This window comes from Mobula birostris, chromosome 9 (genome assembly GCF_030028105.1).
Source record: "Mobula birostris isolate sMobBir1 chromosome 9, sMobBir1.hap1, whole genome shotgun sequence".
Classification (NCBI taxonomy): domain Eukaryota; kingdom Metazoa; phylum Chordata; class Chondrichthyes; order Myliobatiformes; family Myliobatidae; genus Mobula; species Mobula birostris.
In genome coordinates this window covers 76,853,506-76,874,430 of record NC_092378.1, presented here as the reverse complement: position 1 = coordinate 76,874,430, position 20,925 = coordinate 76,853,506, and the positions used below count along the sequence as shown (strand labels likewise).

Here is a 20,925-nt window from a genome sequence, read left to right as displayed (position 1 = left end):
TAGTGGTGTTCCACAAAGGTCAGTGTTGGGACCACTTCTTTTTAAGTTGTATGTAAACGATTTAGATGATGGAATAGATGGCTTCGTTGTCCAATCTGCAGATGATACGAAGATTGGTAGACGGGCAGATAGTATTGAGGAAACAGGTAGGATGCAGAAGGACTTAGACAGAATCAGAATCAGGTTTATTATCACCGGCATGTGACGTGAAATTTGTTAACTTAGCAGCAGCAGTTCAATGCAATACATAATCTAGTAGAGAGAGAAAAAAATAAATAAAACATAATAATAAACAAGTAAATCAATTACGTATATTGAATAGACTATTAAAAAATGTGCAAAGACAGAAATACTGCATATTCCAAAGTGAGGTAGTGTCCAAGGGTTCAATGTCCATTTAGGAATTGGATGGCAGAAGGGAAGAAGCTGTTCCTGAATCGCTGAGTGTGTGCCTTCAGGCTTCTGTATCTCCTGCCTGATGGTAACAGTGAGAAAGGAGCATGCCCTGGGTGCTGGAGGTCTTTAAAAATGGACACTGCCTTTCTGAGACAACGCTCCCTAAAGATGTCCTGGGTACTTTGTAGGCTAGTGCCCAAGATGGAGCTGACAAGATTTACAGCCTTCTGCAGCTTCTTTCAGTCCTGTGCAGTAGCCTCTCCATACCAGACAGTGATGCAGCCTGTCAGAATGCTCTCCACGGTACAACTATAGAAGTTCTTAAGTGTATCTGTTGACATGCCAATTCGCTTCAAACTCCTAATAAAGTATAGCGGCTGTCTTTCCTTCTTTATGACTACATCAATATGTTGGGACCAGGTTAGATCCTTAGAGATCTTGACAGCCAGGAACTTAACGTTGCTCACTCTCTCCACTTCTGATCCCTCTATGAGGATTGGTATGTGTTGCTTTGTCTTACCCTTCTTTAAGTCCACAATCAGCTCTTTTGTCTCACTGGCATTGAGTGCCAGATTGTTGCTGTGGCACCATTAGATTAGGAGAATGGGCAAGAAAATGGCAAATGGCAAAAAAGAAAATGGAAAATGCATGGCCATGCAGTTTGGTAGTAGAAATAAATGTATGGACTATTTTCTAAACAGGAAGAAAATCCAGAATCTGAGATTCAGAGGGACTTGGTAGTCCTTTTGCAGAACACCCTGAAGGTTAACTTGCAGGTTGAGTCAGAGGAGAGAAAGGTAAATGCCATGTTAGCATTCATTTCAAGAGGTCTTGATTACAAAAGCAAGGATGTGATGCTGAGGCTTTATAAGGCACTGGTGAGGACTCACCCTGAGTACTGTGAGCAGTTTTGGTTCCGTCATCTTAGAAAAGATGTGCTGGCATTGGAGAGGGTCCAGAGGAGGTTCACAAGGATGATGCCAGGAATGAAAGGGTTATCATACGAGGAACATTTGATGGCTCTGGGTCTGTACTTGCTGGAATTCAGAAGGATGAGGGGGGATCTCATTGAAACCTTTCGAATGTTTAAAGGCCTAGACACAGTAGATGTGGAAAGGATGTTTCCGAAGGTGGTAGAGTCTAGGACAAGAGGGCACAGACTCAGGATAAAGGGGCACCCTTTCAAAACAGATTTGCAGAGAAGTTTCTTTAACCAAAGGGTGGTGAATTTGTGGAATTTGTTGCCACATGCAGCTGTGGAGACCAGGTCGTTGGGTGTATTTAAGGAAGAGATTGATAGGTTCTTGATTGGAGATGGCATCAAAGGTTACGGTGAGAAGGCCGGGAACGGTGGTTGAGGAGGAGATAGAAAAAAAAAGCATCAGCCATGATTGAGTGGCTGACTCGATGGGCCAGATGACCTAATTCTGCTCCTATGTTTTATGGTCTTAGGGAGATGAAGAGAGAAGACGGTGGAGAGAACCAATCATAGGATTCAATCTACTGGGGACCGTGATTCGATGGGGCGTGGTGTGGGAGTCTACTGAGGATTGGTGAATATGACTTTTGGAAGAGTTGAGCTCCAACCTGTGCACATTTGACTGCTTAATTATAATGGGCCTGCTTTGTTTTTTCCTTTTCTTTTCCTTACTAACCCTTTGGTTAAGTTAATATTCATAAATATACTTCCTTTAATTATATGCAGTGTGTGGTCTGTTACTTCCTGGCAACGAGTTGTAATAGGGCAGCAAATCACACAGCATTCACACAAACTGGGCTTGGATGGGAGAGACATCCCAAGCTTATGGATTTGGCAGGACCGGAGTGTGAATTCCCTAGACGTATGTAGCCCAAGAACAGTGGGTCTTTTGACGCCAAGTTGGGAGACGGCCAGAGAGGCGAACGGGCCATTTCCAGAGACCCCCGAGAAAAGGAGTTCACATGGACAACACAGGAAAGAAAAATTATAAACATAAGAAATTCTGCAGATGCTGGAAATCCAAAGCAACACATACAAAATGCTGGAGGAACTCAGCAGGTCCGGCAGAATCTATGGAAGTGGATAAACTGCCAATATTTTGGGCAGAGACTCTTCTTCAAGACTGGAAAGAAAGGGGGAAGACGCCAGAATAAAAAGCTGGTGAGAGGAGGGGAAGGAGGATAGCAGGAAGGTGAAGTCAGATGGGTGGGAAATGTAAAGAACGTGAGAAGAAGGAATCTGATAGGAGTGGGCCATTGCAGAAAGGGAAGGAGGAGGGGACCCAGAGGGAGGTGATAGGCAGGTGAGAAGAGTTAAGAGGTCAGAGTAAGGAATAGAAGAGGAGTGGGGTGTGGCATTTTGGCTGCTTGCAGGGATAAGTGACAGAAGGGAGATTAGTGGGGAGGGATGAATGGACAAGGAAATCGTGGAGGAAGCGATCCCTGTGGAAAACGGAAGGACAGGTAAAAATATGTTTGGTGGTACGATCCCTTCGGAGATGGCAGTAGTTGTGGAGAATGATGTGTCGGATGCAGAGGCTCATGGGGTGGTAGGTCAGGATGAAGAATTCTATCACTGTTAATGCAATGGGAAGATGGGGTGAGTGCAGATGTTCAGGAAATGGAGGAAATGTGGTTAAAGGCAGCACAATGGCAGAGGAAGGGAAACCCTGTTCATTGAAGGAGGAAGACATCTCTGATGTCCTGGAAACAGATACAGTGGAGATGAAGAAACTCGGAAAAGGGAATAGCATTTTTACAAGAGCTTGGCTGGGAAGAAATATGCTCAGGATAATCGTGGGAATCGTTCATTTGATAAAAGATGTTGGTTGACAGTTCCTCTCCAGAGATGGAGATAGAGAGACTGAGAAAGGGCAGGAAGATGTCAGAAGTAGAGCAAATGAATTTAGGTGCAGGGCGCAAATTGGAGGCAAAGTTGATGAAATTGACACGCTCAGCATGGGTGCATGAACTGCCCACTGCAGTTGTCAATGTAGCAAGGAATTGGGGAGTATTACTGGTGCAAAGCTTAGAACATGGACTGTTCTATGTAGCCAACAAAAAGACAGGCATAGCTGGGGCCCCATGTGGGTGCCCATGGCTACCCCTTGATTCTGGAGAAAGCGCAAGGAGCCGAAGGAAAAATTGTTGAAGATGAGGACCAGTTCTGTAGGGTGGTGGTAGATGGGAACTGGTTGATTCATAGAGAAGAGCAGAGAGCTTTAAGGGCTTCTTGTTGGAAGATGGAAGTGTATAGGGACTGGACATCCGTGGCGAAAGTGAGACAGCCAGGGCCAGGGAAATGAAAGTTACTGCGAAGATCAAGAGCATGAGAAGTGTTGCGGATGTAGGTGGGAAGGGACTGAACCAAGGGGGATAAAATGGAGTTGAGGTATGAGGACATGTGTTCAGAAAAATTATATCTCTACTTATCCCTTTTCTCAATCTTGGGAAGATATTTTAAAGCCAATGAATAAACATAAGAGATTTTGCAGATGCTGGAAATCCAGAGTCACCTACAAAAAATGTTGGAGGAACTCAGCAAATCGGGCAGCATTTACGGAGAGGAATAAAGAGTTGATATTTCAGGCCCAGACCCTTCATCAGGACTTAAGCAGACCATTGCATTATATGCATTGGAATTGCATAACCAGGCCATAACACAACCAATGAGGACAACTACCAGCAAAAATTGAGTTTACATGAAAAATTTTATACATTTCTCATCAAACTATTGCCATCTTCAGTCACATGAAGCAATCTTTAAGGATCAGAAATGCAAAAAGTTGTAAGGCTTGAGAAACAGAGAGATAGGGAGGAGAAAGTTAATGAAGAAACATACATTAGAATTTCAACCTTTTCCCCCACACCTGGTCTCACCTATCACCTGCCAGTTTGCACTCCTTCCCATGCCTTCACATTCTTTTTTTTTTAATTTTATTTTTATTTGGATAAGGAATTCACAAATATCATGTACTTTTTTCACACATATAACCTTTTCCATTTTTTTATATGTATAAAACTACAATTATTTATACATTCTTAAGTACACATTGAGATGATATAAAAGGAAAATAAACATTTAAATAGATAATTATGTACTGTGGTAAATCTAACCTATTAGGCTAAGTAATGGAATTAGTTGTTAAGAAAAATGGTAATAATAGTTTCCATATAACCCTTCTGGACCATTTCCACTGGTCCAAAATGTTGTATATAAGCCTATGTATCAACCATTGTAGGTGTTTATATCCTAATTTGTTCATGCTTGCTCCGGCCCGCAGACATAATTATCCAATCCCTATGTACTTATTTACTTAATTTTTTCATTTTTTTATCCCTTTCCCAAATCTTTCCCTTTACTTGTGTTAATTCTCTATTTTCCAAAAGAAAACAAAAAAAAAACAAACATTTAGACTAGGGGTGCTTACGTTAGCAATATTACTGTGTTGATGAGAAGAGCAGTATAAATCATTAGGAGAGTCATCTAAAGTCTGCTCGCATTGGGGTTATATATTCAATCCACTTATTCCAGATTTGATAAAATTTTTCTTTTTGAGTTCTCAGGGAGTAAGTCAACTTTTCCATTTTAAATATTTCCAAGATAATTTCGTACCGATCTTCTAATGTAGGTGGTATTGGATTTAGCCATTTTCTAGTGATTGATTTCTTACTTGCCGCTAAGAGGGCCCGCATCAACTTTATATCTTCCTTCTGTTCAAGAAACAATACATGCCCCAAATAGAGCGTCTCAAAGTTCAGAGGTATCTGGGACCTAAGTACCTTAACTAATGTTCTATGAATACCTTCCCAAAATAGACTTAATTTAGGGCAATCCCAAAAAATATGAAAATGATTTGCCTCCTTGGAGCCGCACCTTCTCCAACACATCACATTTGTATCTTTATATTTTTCCTGATATGGGGTCTTGAAGTATCTTATAACGTTTTTCCAACAACGTTCTCTCCAAGTCAAAGAATTAGTCGAGGACCACTGAAAGCTGCAGATTTTCTCCCAAGCCTCCTCTGAAAGTACCAACCCCGCTTCTTTCTCCCACTTCTCTTTAATATACAGTGTATTTACATTTTTAGCATGGGAGAGTGCATTATATAATCAAGAAACTGATTTACTAGGTATTGAACTGCAAGCCCAATTCAGAATCTTGAAAAATTCTAATTCTACTGTTGATAGGTCTGTATATCTACAACTCTGGTTAACATAGTTTCGTACTTGAAGGTACCTAAAAAAGTCATTGTGTTCTAGGCCATGTTTGTCCTGCAGGATTTGGAAACTTTGTAATACTCTTTTATCTATAAATGAGAGATAGGTTGTAAGACCTTTCCTTATCCATAGCTCAAATCTTTTATCTCCTCTGTTGGGAAGAAATTGGGTATCATATGCACACCATCTAAAGAGTTTTAACATGTTATTAATTCCACATGAATTAACCACCTTCTGCCATACTTTTAACGTAAGATTTATCCAAGCGTTTTTAAATTTTTCCAACTGGGCCATCAATCCTTTGTCAGCTATTGAGGCCTGAAGAGGAAAACTGTCAACTAATCCAAATTCTATTTCCTTCCATCTAGCCTTATATTCCCTATTACACCAATATAACAGAGGGGTTATCTGTGAGGCATAAAAATAATTTCTCAGGCAAGGAAGAACCATACCTCCTCCTTCCTTCCCTAACTGTAAGGTGTTATATCGAATTCTAGGTTTCTTTCCTTGCCAAATGAAGCAGGAAATCCATTTGTCTCATCCCCTGAATTGATTATCATCCACCTCCACTGGTAAAGTACGGAAAAGATACAATAACCGAGGAAGAATATTCATTTTTATAGTATTTATCCTTGAATTTAAACTTAAAAAGGGGATAAGATTCCATCTATGCATATCTGCTTTTATCTCTGAGATTAATGGCCCATAATTTACCTGTGACAGTGTTGAAAGATCCTTCGGCAGGGTTATTCCTAAATATTTTAATGATTTAGCTTCCCACTTAAGATCATATGTATCCTGCAATTTGTTGGATGGTGTATAATTTAGGGACATAACCTGCGTTTTCTTTACATTTATTTTATAACCTGATATTTTCCCAAAGTCATCCAACAGTGTAAACAATCCTATAAATGATTTTTCTGGTTCACTCAGATAGACCAAAACATCATCTGCGAATAACGCCACTTTCTGTTCAATCCCTGCCACCTTGACACCTTTTACGATTTCGCTCTGTCTTATTAGTTGGGCAAGCGGTTCAATATATAGCGTAAAGAGGAGAGGAGAAATTGGGCATCCCTGTCTAGTGCCTCTCTCTAAGATGAAGGAGTCAGAGAGGTCCCCATTTATCTTAATTCGGGCTGTAGGGCTGTCATATAGAGTCTGAATTACTTTAATAAACTTTTCTTGAAAGCCGAATCTTCCTAACACTCTGTATAGGAATGCCCAACTAACCGAATCAAAAGCTTTCTCAGCGTCCAGTCCTACTACCATTGTCTCTGTCTCGTTCTTATTAACCTGTTCTAATATGTGCAGAGTTCTCCTTATGTTGTCCTGTGTTTCTCTTTGTTGAATAAATCCAGTCTGGTCTAAGTGGATTAGGCCAGGTAAAAGCTTTTCCAATCTGTGCGCTAATATAGATGTAAATAGTTTAGTAATCTAAATTAAGAACACTAATTGGCCGATAATTGCCACATTCTAGTTTATCTTTACCCTCTTTAGGAATAACTGAAATAATCGCTTCTCTCCAGGAAGGTGGAGTTTCTCTTCTCTGCAAGATCCAATTAAAGGTGTTAAGTAGTAATGGGGCTAACTGTGTCTTCAGGGACCTGTACCACTCTGAGGTAAACCCATCAGAACCCGGGGACTTTCCAGCCTTTAACCTAGAGATGGCCACATTCAGTTCTTTGACAGTTACTGGTTCTAATAAACTTTCATTTTGTAAATCTGTAAGTTTAGGTAGATTTAAAAAATTCAATACACTGTCTATATAGGGCTCATTGGGGGCCTGGGGTTGGGAGTACAGCTCTCAATAATATGTTTCAAAACTCTCTTGAATTTTCCCTATTGTACTCTCCACAAGCTTTGTTTTTGGATTCTTTATTTTATGAATTGTATTGTCTGCTTGTTGTTTTCGTAATTTATATGCTAATAATCTAGCTGATTTACCTCCTACTTCATAGTTCTTTTGTCTCAGGTAAAGAAAATCTCTTTGAGTTTCCAACGTATAAATATCGTCAATTTCACTTTGCAATTTCCTAATTTCCTGTTTTCGATTTGAATTACTTTTGTTGCTATCTACAACTTGAAGTTGTTTTAATTTTCCTTGAAGGTCTGCTAATTTTTGTGCATTGATTTTTTTCATGTGAGTGGTAATGGAAATAATTTTCCCTCTCAGTACAGCTTTCAATGTATCCCATAAGATCACTGGTGATGTTTCTCCCGTGTCATTAAGGTCTAGATATTCTTTGATTTCTCCCCTTAATCTCTCCATTACTTTCGGGTTATTGAGTATATGTGAGTTTAGCCTCCATAGTGTTTTCCTCATTTTCCTTTCCAGGATTAGAGACATAGAGACTGGGCTATGATCCGACAGATCAATTGTTGCAATATTACAGTTTTTTATCCTGAGTCTATCTGTATTAAAGATAAAGATAGACTTTATAGACTTTATTACTTTATAGACTATATCCTTGAATAGGCTGAATGAGGGAAAGAGTAATATGTATAATCTTTACTAGTAGGGTGTAATTCCCTCCAGACATCTATAATTCCCAACTCCTCCATCAATGAATTCACTTTCCGAGTCAGAGGTTTATTCTGAGTAACTATTCTTGAAGAATCTAATATAGGATTTAATCTAATATTAAAATCCCCTCCGCAAATTACTACCCCTTGAGAACTGACCATTAGGTCAAAAATGTGTCTATAAAATGACCATTCACAACCTGGAGGAGCATAAACATTCAGCAATGTTATTTCTGTACCTTCTATTCTTCCTGTGATTTTTACGAACCGTCCTTCTTTGTCTCTAGTCTCTGAAATATGTTCATAATTAAGAGTACTTGATATTAAAGTAGCTACCCCTCTTTTGTGACTCAATTTATATGATGAATAAAATACATGCTTAAAGCCCATTCTTTTTAATTTTCCATGTTCAGATTGGCTCATATGTGTTTCCTGGAGGAAAGCTATTTGTGCCCTCTCTTTTTTCAATTTAGACATAATCTTATTTCTTTTAATTGGATTCAAAACCCCATTAACATTATAGGAAATTATTTTTACCAATTCAGTTTGCATTTTTCTCTAGTAGAAAAAAACCCTCTCCTTTTCTAACCAAACAGTAAGCAATCCCTTCTCAACAGTAAACCAAGACATATAACCACACTCCAGACATTTTTGAACGTGCAACATTTGAAAATTTTTCCCGACTTCCCACAGTGAGGCCTGAGCACCGACCCGCCTCAGTTCAGAGGGATAACCTCTATCTTCACCCTGTGTTAGAGGGCCCTCAGCAGTTTGAATAATCATAGAGAATTTTCTCCTATCTATGTCTCGACCATATTGCTATCATTCAAGTTATCCCGTCTAGTTTATTTTCAGTTACCAGTTTTCATTTTACCTTTAAGTCCGATTTACTCTTTTCAGTCATTTCTCTTAATTAATCTGTGTTCTCTGTACATTCGCATCTGAATATTTGCAGCTTTTCCTTGTAGTTTGACACTCTGGTTCGTGTGGAGCGTCCTCGCCGCACTAACTGCCACGACTTCTGCCGAATCCTCTCCAGTAGCGACTCTGGTTGGGTGATAACTTTAATAGGTAGTCCCCGGTCCGCCAGGTCCAATGTTGCCTCCTCCACCGTAGCGTAAGTTTTTGTCCCTTCGTCGTAAAAGACTCTCAGCCGAGCTGGATACAGGGTCTGGAATCTGATGTTGTTTTCCTTCAGGACTCTCCGTGTTTCCGTATATTCCTTCCGTCTGGCAAGAATCCCCGGTGCGTAGTCGTGGTCTAAACTGATTTTACAGTAGTTCCACATGAAACCTTTCTTTTGCCATGCCCTTTTAAGCACCTCTTCCTTCGTTCTGTAACTGAGAAATCTGACCAGAATTGATCTGGGTTGGGTGCCTGCTGGAAGCTGTGGTGCCAACGCGCGGTGAGCTCTTTCTATCTGTAGGTCTTTTGCGGCCAGTATATCAAGGTTCTCTCTAAGTAGCTTCTCCACGAAGGGAATCATCAATCCGGGTTTACCTTCAGTTCCTTCGGGAACTCTGTAAATCCTCACATTTTCGCTTCTCGAGCGGCCTTCTTGATCTATTAGTTTCCACTGGAGCTGGTCTTGCAGCTTCAGCATTTCTGCTATCACCTCCTCTGCGTTTTGTAGCTTCTCTTCAATTCCAACAATCCTCGCTTCGGCTTCATCTATCCGCGAGTTAGTTTTTACTATTTCTCCTTTAATATCTTCCAGCTGTTTGCTGTTATCTTGTCGGAACTCGCGAATCTCTCCGAGAATCAAGGACAGAGTCACCGATTCCCCCTCATTATCTCCGTCCTGGCTTGCCGTGGGGGAGCTAGGCCCGTCGCCTTGCTGCGTCTCTTTATGTTTATCAGCCTTCGGAGCGGACTTTTTAATCTTGTTCTTAGACATCATCCTTGCCCCTTTTATTAATATAGTTATGCAATATTAAGTATTTGACTAAATTCGATTATGGGACAGTTTACCTATTTTTTGTTGAGAGACCTTTTCCTTACACCGCCATTCCCTTGATGACCCAGAAGTCTCGCCTTCACATTCTTATTCTGGTTTCTTCCCCCTTCCTTTCCAGTCCTGAAGTGTTTCAGCCTGAAACATTGGCTCTTTATTCAAAATGCATTTATTATTAAAAGAATGCATAAATTAAACAACCTTGAGATTTGTAAAAGGATCTAGTGCTTTTCCAGCATATATAATGAATAAACTCCTCTCGTGCTTCCAGCCGGGTATAGGTATTGATTTTAACCGACGTTTTGATGGCAAACTCTGCCATCCTCATCAGGGATGATGCTTGGGCATGTCAAGTGGTATTTATACTCCCGGCGTCCGTCCCTCCTGATTGGTTAGTCCTCAACCAATGAGGTTTCCGCTGTTCCACCTTGTTTACAATCGAATTCCAATTCTTACTTAGATCAAGACCTTTGTCTTTATTAAAATTCTTTTCCTCTAGTTTTATTTCAAAGGCTTTCTTCACCATGCAGTCCCAAAAGCCTTTGAGGCTCTTAACAGTTTTGTGCTGAAGTCAATCGTACGGCCATTGCGAATGCAATGTTCTACTACCGCTGGTTAATACCATCCACAAACCTGTAAGGAAGCTCAAATCACAGCTTAGGCAGGTCAAAGATGACCTGGGACTCAGGACGGCTGGAGTTTACAGAATTCCCTGTGAATGCGGAGCAGCATGTATTGGCCAGATGGGACGCATGGTGAAAACTCACATCAAGGAGCACATGAGGTGTATTTGTTTGGGTTACCCAGAGAAATTGTTGGGTTAAATTGTCCAAACCTTGTAGGACCCGGGCCTCACTGTGGTGAATTGCTTTGGACATAGATTCCGCTGCCAAAGAAGCCATTCTCAACCTCTCCAAATCGGCTCAGCGCTTAGAACGATCTACCCTCACACCCGGGCCAGCTGGACGGGCATCAGAACTCCTCTGTCCGTCTTCTCTCCTCCGAATTGTTCATTCCAACCAGTGTGACTTCAACTCAAAGTATGCAGTGTATCAGCAGGGCACATCTTACAAATTTGCTTTGCCTTCGCTCGCCTCTTCATTGTTTATGGTGATAATTTACCACAATTTACTTCAGAACTACCAGTAAAATGTCACACATCTTCAGTAGTGCCAAATTTAACCAGATGTTATTCCTTTCCATGCTAATGAAATACATTTTAAGTGCAACTATTATTAATGATTATGTTTCTTAAATAGTCTCACAATCATTTCCTAAAACCTGCTTTAATCTTTAGAGGTGTCAGAAGAAATGAAAGAGATTAGGAAAAAATATGTTCTCGTAGAGGAAAGTGAAGTATTTCTGGCTTATTAACAGACAAATCTGTTACAAACCTATCTTCCAGGGCAGTAACCCTAACCTAATCTGAAATCCCTGCTATTAGAATTCAGAGCTGGAACTCTGTCTCTTCTGACCAGGATTAATTCTGCACATGGTGCCACACAGCAGTAGGATGTTGTGACTCAGCCCTCGTTGATAAAATATAATTCTTTTTCTAGTTTTTCTTGCTGAATGTCTATTATTTCATGTAGTGTGAAATAGGTTTGGAGATGCCTGTGTATTAGGCCAAGTTGAAATGTATATAAAAAATAAAGTTCGCTGATCAAACTTAAAATGAGTTACAAACTACATACTTGCTGTATACAGTGAGAGATACAATTCCAGGCAGGTACAAAAGTTAATATCTCTCACCTGGCCAAAATCAGGTAGTGGTTCCATCAGTTCAACTCCCTCTGCATAGACTTGAATTAGTGCAAGTAAATCTCTTGATTTCACAGATTCTAACAACTCATTCATCTTAGCTGCAGAAGAGTTGCACAATCTTCTGGCAAACTTATGATCTACATATTTCGCATGAATGTATTCTTTACGTGCAGTCCTGTTTGAAGAAAACAAAATTATGCAACTGAAAAATTCACAATTTTTTTTAAAGACAAAATATACATCCAACAACTGATTGATATTCCACTGGCCATTTTCATCTATTGCTAGAGTTATGGACATCACAAAAGCTCTAACAAGGTGCTCATGCAGTTTGATTGCTAGTGACAGATTTCTCCTGATTTAATTACAATTGAACACTCAAATTTATTGAATGAGAAAATTTTGATGTAACTGCCAATGAGCAGTTCTACATTGAAACCATGCACACAGCATTATTATGTAAATCCTGTCTTCACCAACAAGTTGGAGCAATTGCATTTCACATCTTCTGTAAATTCTCCAGAAAGGAGCATTGCTTCCAACTAGGCAGGTATGCTTGAGATTTATTTCCAAGCATTTGAACGGGAACCCAAATAAATAACCCAATGTTAAATTTCCAAAGAGTACCAAATATTATCAATTTAATTAACATGGAGACAATGAGCCTAATCTATGCTATTAAGGTTAGTTTTAAAATCATCTGCAAATTTAAATGATTAAGAGTTCAGCTTGAACACCTACCCCTATGCAGTAGTGCTCTGGATTTCAGAATTAGATTTATTAACAGAATCAGAATGAAGTTTATTATCACCGGTATGTGATGTGAAATTTGATAACTTAGCAGCAGCAGTTCAATGTAATATATAAACTAGCAGAGAGAAAAATAAATAAATAAAATTTTGAAAATATTAAATGAACAAGTAACTCAATTATGTATATTAAATAGATTTTAAAAACCTGCAAAAACAATACTGTATATTTAAAAAAAAGAGGTAGTGTCCGAAGATTCAATGTCCATTTAGGAATCGGATGGCAGTGGGGAAGAAGCTGTTCCTGAATCGTTGAGTGTGCGCCTTCAGGCTTCTGTACCTCCTACCTGATGGTAACAGTGAGAAAAGGGCATGCCCTGGGTACTGGAGGTCCTGAATAATGAACGCTACCTTTCTGAGACACCGCTCCCGAAAGATGTCCTGGGTACTTTGTAGGCTAGTGCCCAAGATGGACCTGATTAGATTTACAACCCTTGCAGCTTCTTTAGGTCTTGTGCAATAGCCCCTCCATACTAGACAGTGATGCAGCCTGTCAGAATGCTAACACGAGGAATTCTGCAGATGCTGGAAATTCAAGCAACACACATCAAAGTTGCTGGTGAACACAGCAGGCCAGGCAGCATCTCTAGGAAGAGGTACAGTCGACGTTTTGGGCCGAGACCCTTTGTCAGGACTAACTGAAGGAAGAGCTAGTAAGAGATTTGAAAGTGGGAGGGGGAGGGGGAGATCCAAAATGATAGGAGAAGACAGGAGGGGGAGGGATGGAGCCAAGAGCTGGACAGTTGATTGGCAAAAGGGATTTGAGAGGATCATGGGACAGGAGGCTCAGGGAGAAGGAAAAGGAGGTGGGGGGGGGAACCCAGAGGATGGGCAAGGGGTATAATCAGAGGGACAGAGGGAGAAAAAGGAGAGAGAGAGAGAAAGAATGTGGGTATATAAATGTGGGTATAACGGATGGGGTACGAGGGGGAGGTGGGGCATTAGCTGAAGTTTGAGAAGTCAATGTTCATGCCATCAGGTTGGAGGCTACCCAGACGGAATATAAGGTGTTATTCCTCCAACTTGAGTGTGGCTTCATCTTTACAGTAGAGGAGGCCGTGGAGAGACATATCAGAATGGGAATGGGATGTGGAATTAAAATGTGTGGCCACTGGGAGATCCTGCTTTCTCTGGCAGACAGAGCTTAGTTGTTCAGCAAAACGATCTCCCAGTCTGCGTCGGGTCTCGCCAAAATATAGAAGGCCACATCGGGAGCACCGGACGCAGTATATCACCCCAGCCGACTCACAGGTGAAGTGTCGCCTCACCTGGAAGGACTGTCTGGGGCCCTGAATGGTGCTAAGGGAGGAAGTGTAAGGGCTCTCCACGGTACAACTACAGAAGCTTTTGAGTGTATTTGTTGACATGCCAAATCTCTTCAAATTCATAATATAGTCGCTGCCTTGCCTTCTTTTTAACTATATCGATATGTTGGGACCAGGTTAGATCTTCAGAGATCTTGACACTCAGGAACTTGAAACTACTCACTCTTTCCACTTCTGATCCCTCTATGAGGATTGGTATGTGTTCCTTCGTCTTACGCTTCCTGAAGTCCACAAACAGCTCTTTCGTCTTACTGACGTTGAGTGTCAGGTTGTTGCTGCGACACCACTCCACTAGTTACATAGAACATAGAATAGTACAGCACAGTACAGGCCCTTCGGCCGACAATGTTCTGCCGACCCTTAAACCCTGCCTCCCATATAACCCCCCACCTTAAGTTCCTCCATATACCTGTCCAGTAGTCTCTTAAACTTCACTGGTGTATCTGCCTCCACCACTGACTCAGGCAGTGCATTCCACGCACCAACCACTCTCTGAGTAAAAAACCTTCCTCTAATATCCCCCTTGAACTTCCCACCCCTTACCTTAAAGCCATGTCCTCTTGTACTGAGCAGTGGTGCCCTGGGAAAGAGGCGCTGGCTGTCCACTCTATCTATTCCTCTTAATATCTTGTACACCTCTATCATGTCTCCTCTCATCCTCCTTCTCTCCAAAGAGTAAAGCCATAGCTCCCTTAACCTCTGATCATAATGCATACTCTCTAAACCAAGCAGCATCCTGGTAAATCTCCTCTGTACCCTTTCCAATGTTTCCACATCCTTCCTATAGTGAGGCAACCAGAACTGGACACAGTACTCCAAGTGTGGCCTAACCAGAGTTTTATAGAGCTGCATCATTACTTTGCGACTCTTAAACTCTATCCCTCAACTTATGAAAGCTAACACCCCATAAGCTTTCTTAACTACCCTAGCTACCTGTGAGGCAATTTTCAGGGATCTGTGGATATGTACCCCTAGATCCCTCTGCTCCTCCACACCACCAAGTATCCTACCATTTATTTTGTACTCTCCCTTGGAGTTTGTCCTTCCAAAGTGTACCACCACACACTTCGCTGGGTTGAACTCCATCTGCCACTTCTCAGCCCACTTCTACATCCTATCAATGTCTCTCTGCAATCTTCGACAATCCTCTACACTATCCACAACACCACTAACCTTTGTGTCATCTGCAAATTTGCCAACCCACCCTTCTACCCCCACATCCAGGTTGTTAATAAAAATCACTAAAAGTAGAGGTCCCAAACCGGTCCTTGTGGGCACCACTAGTCACAACCCTCCAATCCAAATATACTCCCTCCACCATGACCCTTAATTTCTGCAGGCAAGCCAATTCTGAATCTACCTGGCCAAACTTCCCTGGATCCCATGCCTTCTGACTTTCTGAATAAGCCTACAGTGTGGAACCTTGTCAAATGCCTTACTAAAATCCACGTAGATCACATCCACTGCACTACCCTCATCTATATGTCTGGTCACCTCCTCAAAGAACTCTATCAGGCTTGTTAGACACCATCTGCCCTTCACAAAGCCATGCTGACTGTCCCTGATCAGACCATGCTTCTCTAAATGCCCACGGATCCTATCTCTAAGAATCTTTTCCAACAACTTTCCCACCAGAGACGTAAGGCTCACAGGTCTATAATTACCCGGACTATCCCTACTACTTTTTTTGAACAAGGGGACATTTGCCTCCCTCCAATCCTCTGGTACCATTCCCGTGGACAACGACGACATAAAGATCCTAGCCAGAGGCTCAGCAATCTCCTCCCTCACCTCGTGGAGCAGCCTGGGGAATATCCCGTCAGGCCCCAGGCACTTATCCGTCCTAATATATTTTAGCAACTCCAACAACTCCTTTCCCTTAATATCAACATGCTCCAGGACATCAACCCCACTCATATTGGCCTCATCGTCATCTAGTTCCCTCTCATTGGTGAATAGCGTAGAGAAGTATTCATTGAGGGCCTCGCTCACTTCCACAGCCTCCAGGCACATCTTCCCACTTTTATCTCTAATTGGTCCTACCTTCACTCCTGTCATCCTTTTGTTCTTCACATAACTGAAGAATGCCCTGGGGTTTTCCTTTACCCTACTCACCAAGGCCTTTTCATGCCCCCTCTTAAGCTCCTTTCTTGCTACCCTATATTCTTCAATAGACCCATCTGATCCTTGCTTCCTAAACCTCATGTATGCTGCATTCTTCCATCTGACTAGATTTTCCATCTCACTTGTCACCCATAGTTTCTTCACCCGACCATTCTTTATCTTCCTCACCAGGACAAATTTATCCCTAACGTCCTGTAAGAGATCCCTAAACATCGACCACATGTCCGTAGCACATTTCCCTGCTAAAACATCATCCCAATTCACACTCACAAGTTCTAGCCTTATAGCCTCATAATTTGCCCTTCCCCAATTAAAAATTTTCCTGTCCTCTCTGATTCTATCCTTCTCCATGATAATGCTAAAGGCCAGGGAGCAGTGGTCACTGTCCCCCAGATGCTCACCCACTGAAAAATCTGTGACCTGACCCAGTTTGTTACCTAATACTAGATCTAGTATGGCATTCCCCCTAGTCGGGCTGTCAACATACTGTGATAGGAATCCGTCCTGGACACACTTAACAAACTCTGCCCCATCTAAACCGTAGGACCTAATCAGATGTCAATCAATATTAGGGAAGTTAAAGTCACCCATGATAACAACCCTGTTATTTTTGCACCTTTCCAAAATCTGCCTCCCAATCTGCTCCTCAGTATCTCTGCTGCTACCAGGTGGCCTATAGAATACCCCCAATAGAGTAACTGCGCCCTTCCTGTTCCTGACTTGCACCCATACTGACTCTAAAGAGGATCCTGCTACATTACCCACCCTTTCTGTAGCTGTAATAGTATCCCTGACCAGTAATGCCACCCCTCCTCCCCCATCACTTTTAAAGCACTGAAATCCAGGGATATTGAGAATCCATTCCTGCCCTGGTGCCAGCCAAGTCTCTGTAATGGCCACCACATCACAATTCCATGTATGTATCCAAGCTCTCAGTTCATCAGCTGGCATATCTCTCTCCTGTACACCCTCTCGTCACCACTTGAGATTCTACCAGCAGTGGTCGTATCATCAGCAAATTTATAGATGATATTTGAGCTATGCCTAGCCACACAGTCATGTGTATACACAGAGTAGAGCAGTGGGCTAAGCACACACCCCTGAGGTGCGCCAGTGTTGATCGTCAGCGAGGAGGATATGTTATCATCAATCCACACAGATTGTGGTCTTCCAGTTAGGAAGTCAAGGATCCAATTGCAGAGGGAGGTACAGAGGCCCAGGTTCCGCAACTTCTCAATCAGGATGGTTGGAATGATGATATTAAATGCTGAGTTATAGTCGATGAACAGCATTTAGGTGTTTGTGTTGTCCAGGTGGTCTGAAGCCGTGTGGAGAGCCATTGAGATTGCTTAACTAACATGTAGTGAAGTTTGTTGCTGTCGCCGTTCCCTCAATAATAAGTATAGCTTTTTGGATACCGTTGAGGAGGATGACCTACCATGTGGAAGCTGCAGTGACTGGATCTCTGGCACTGAATCTGATGCTACGGCTCAGAAGAGAAGAGAGGTGAAGAGGACTGCAGTAGTGACGGGAGATTCTAGTTAGAGGAATAGAGATGATAGAGACACCTGGATGGTATGTTGCCTTGCAGGTGCCAGGGTCAGAGATGTCTCACACTGTGTTCATGCCATTCTAAAGGGGGAGGGTTAGCAGCCAGATCATGGTACATATGGGCACCAATGACATAGGTAGGAAAGGTGAGGAGATCGTGAAGAGAGATTTTAGAAAACTAGATAGAAAGCTGAAAAGTAATACCTGTAGGGTAGTAATCTCTGGATTGCTGCCTGTACCACGTGCCAGTGAGGATAAGAATAGGATGATTCTGCAGATGGAATGGCGAAAGGGGCAGGACTTCAGATTTCTCAATCATAGGGATCTCTTCTGGGGAAGATACGATCTGTTCAAAAGGGACAGGTTACATCTTAACCTGAGGGGGACCTTGCAAACAGGTTTGGTACAGTGATTCTGGAGGGTTTAAACTAATTTGGCAGGGGGATGAATAATGGAGTGATAGTGCTGAGGATGGGGTAGTTGGTTTACTAACAGAGGCAGTGTGTAGTGAGAGTGCAAAGAGAGGCTGATGAACAAGTAAAATTGCAGTCAATGGGAGGAGTTGCAATGTAAAAGGGAGTCAGGAATGAAAAGGGTGATGCACACAGGACTGAAGATGTTATATTTTGAATATATGGAATAAGGTAGATGAACTTCTAGCACAGTTACAAATTGGCATGTATGGTGTTGTGGGAGCACTGAATTATGGCTGAAAGAAAATTATAGCTGGGAGCTTAACATCCAAGGATGCACATTGTAGTGAAAGGACAGGCAGGTAGGCAGAGGGGGTGGGGTGGCGCTGTTGGTAAAAAATGAAATCAAATCTTTAGAAAGAGGTAACATCTTATCGGAAGGTGTAAAATCATTGTGGGAAGAGCTAAAAAAACTGTTTCAATACGCACTTAGATTGGTAAAATAAGGTTGATGCTGGACCCTAAAAGGGTAAATTTGTAGAATATATCTGAGATGGCATTTTAGTGCAGCTCATAGTTAAGCCCACTATGGAATGAGCTATTCACAATTGGGTGTTGTGCAATGAACCAGAACTAATTAGAGCTTAAGGTAGAGGAACCCTAGGGGTCAGTGATGATAATATGCTTATAATATTCTTTCATAATATGAAAGAATCCACCCTGCAATTTGAGGAGGAGAAGCTAAAGTCAGATGTAGCAGTATTACAGTGGAGTAAAGAGTATTACAGAAGCATGAGAGAGGAGCGAGCCAAAACTGATAGGAAGGAAATACTAGCAGGCATAACAGCGGAGCAGCAATGGCTGGAGTTTCTGGCAGCAATTCGGAAGGCACAGAACGGATACATCCCAAAGAAATAGCAGTATTCTAAAGGCAGGATGATGTATCCTTGGCTGACGAGAGAAGTAGAAGCCAACATAAAAGCCCAAGAAAGGGCATATTTACTTCTGGAACGCCTAGGTGCGACTCAAGTAGCAGCAGTACTCTCCATGGATACGATTAAATAATCCCGTTTCAGCTTGATACAGCTAAAAAGCACAACCACTTCCAAGGTCAGTACAGTCAACAAAGATGTCTTAATGCACTTAAGTAAACTATTGCTGCTTAAAACTGACGGAAACAATATCAATTGTGGTCAGAAGCGCCCATGTAGGATACCTCGGAGGAAGCGCGGGTTTACAAGTGCGTTTAAGGAAACGGAGTTTTAAACTCCCTATAACGACTATTTCGCTGGCAAACATGCAGTCTCTGGTGAATAAAATCGATGATCTCAGGGCTAGGGTGCTGAATCAGAGGGACATCAGGACTGTGTGTCTCCTTTGCTTCACGGAATGCTAGTTAACCCCTCCCGTAACGGATGCAGCGATTCAGATTGAGGGGTTTATTATACACCGTCAGGATGGATCTATAGAGTCTCCCAAAAGCAGAGGTGCAGGAGTATGCCTCATGATCAGCTTTTCTTTGTGCACAAATATATCAGTGCTGTCCCAATTCCGCTCACCAGACCTGGAATATCTAGCAGTTAAGTGCCGTCTGTTTTACCTACCGCGGGAGTTCTCTGGGGTCATTTTGGTAACAGTATACATTCCACCGCAGGCCGATGTCAATTAGGCTTTCGATGAGCTGAGCAATGGGATCAACATGTACGAAACAGCGCACCCTAATGCCTTCACCATGTTTTTGGGAGATTTTAACCAGGCCAGTCTGGAAAAAAATCACTAAGCAATTATCATCAACAGATCACTTGCAATACCAGAGGAAACAACACACTGGATCATTGCTACACCACCATCAAGAATGCCTACTGTGCTATTCCACGCCCTCACTTCAGGAAGTCTGATCACCTGGCTATACTTCTACTCCCTGAGTATAGGCAGAGACTGAAGACTGTAGCACCAGTAGTGAGAACCAACCAGTTATGGACAAAGGAAGCACGGGAGTGCCTGCAGGATTGCTTTCAATCGGTGGACTGGACTGTATTCAGGGATTCACCTTCGAACCTGGATGAGTATGCTGCAGTTGTTACTGACTTCATTAAAACCTGTGTGGATGCATGTGTGCCTACAGAGACTTATTGTATATTCCTAAACCAAATGCCGTGGATGAACCAGGAGGTACGTCGTCAGCTGAAGGCTAGGTCTGTGGCATTCAAGTCTGGCAACCCAGGCCTGTACCAGAAAACCAGGTATGATTTGCAGAGAGCTATTTCAAGGGTGAAGAGACAATTTCAAACGACGTTGGAGGTGACATCAGATGCACGGCAACTCTGGCAGGGTTTGCAAGACATCACTTCCTACAAAGTGAAACCCAATAGCATGAATGGCAGCGATGTTTCACTACCAGATGAACTCAATGCCTTCTATGCCCGCCTTGAAAGGGAGAACAGAACTAGAGCTGTGAAGATCCCTGCTGCACCTGATGACCCTGTGATCTCTGTCTCAGAGGCCGATGTTAGGGTGTCTTTAAAGAGAGTGAACCCTTGCAAGGCAGAAGGTCCCGATCGAGTACCTGGTAAGGCTCTGAAAACCTGTGCCAACCAACTGGCAGGAGTACTCAAGGACATTTTCAACTTCTCACTGTTACGGGCAGAAGTTTCCACTTGCTTCAAAAAGGCAACAATTATACCAGTGCCTAAGAAGAATAATGTGAGCTGCCTTAATGACTATCGCCCGGTGGCACTCACGTCGACAGTGATGAAAAGGATTGAGAGGTTGGTCATGACCAGACTGCACTCCTGCCTCAGCAAGGACCTGGACCCATTGCAATTTGCCCATCGCCACAGTAGGTCAACGGCAGACACAATCTC

General features: G+C 42.2%; 1 protein-coding gene across 3 annotated transcripts in view; it reads right to left on the bottom strand.

Annotated features, from left to right (window-relative positions):
* The window catches only part of LOC140202842 (arf-GAP with SH3 domain, ANK repeat and PH domain-containing protein 1-like), a 531,099-nt gene that overhangs the window by 107,109 nt on the left and 403,065 nt on the right, over window positions 1-20,925 (bottom strand). For all 3 annotated transcript variants that reach the window (XM_072268282.1, XM_072268281.1, XM_072268284.1), the window contains one exon: window positions 11,828-12,014. In XM_072268282.1, the coding sequence (XP_072124383.1) occupies window positions 11,828-12,014 (187 nt within the window). The remainder of the gene's footprint in view (window positions 1-11,827; window positions 12,015-20,925) is intronic.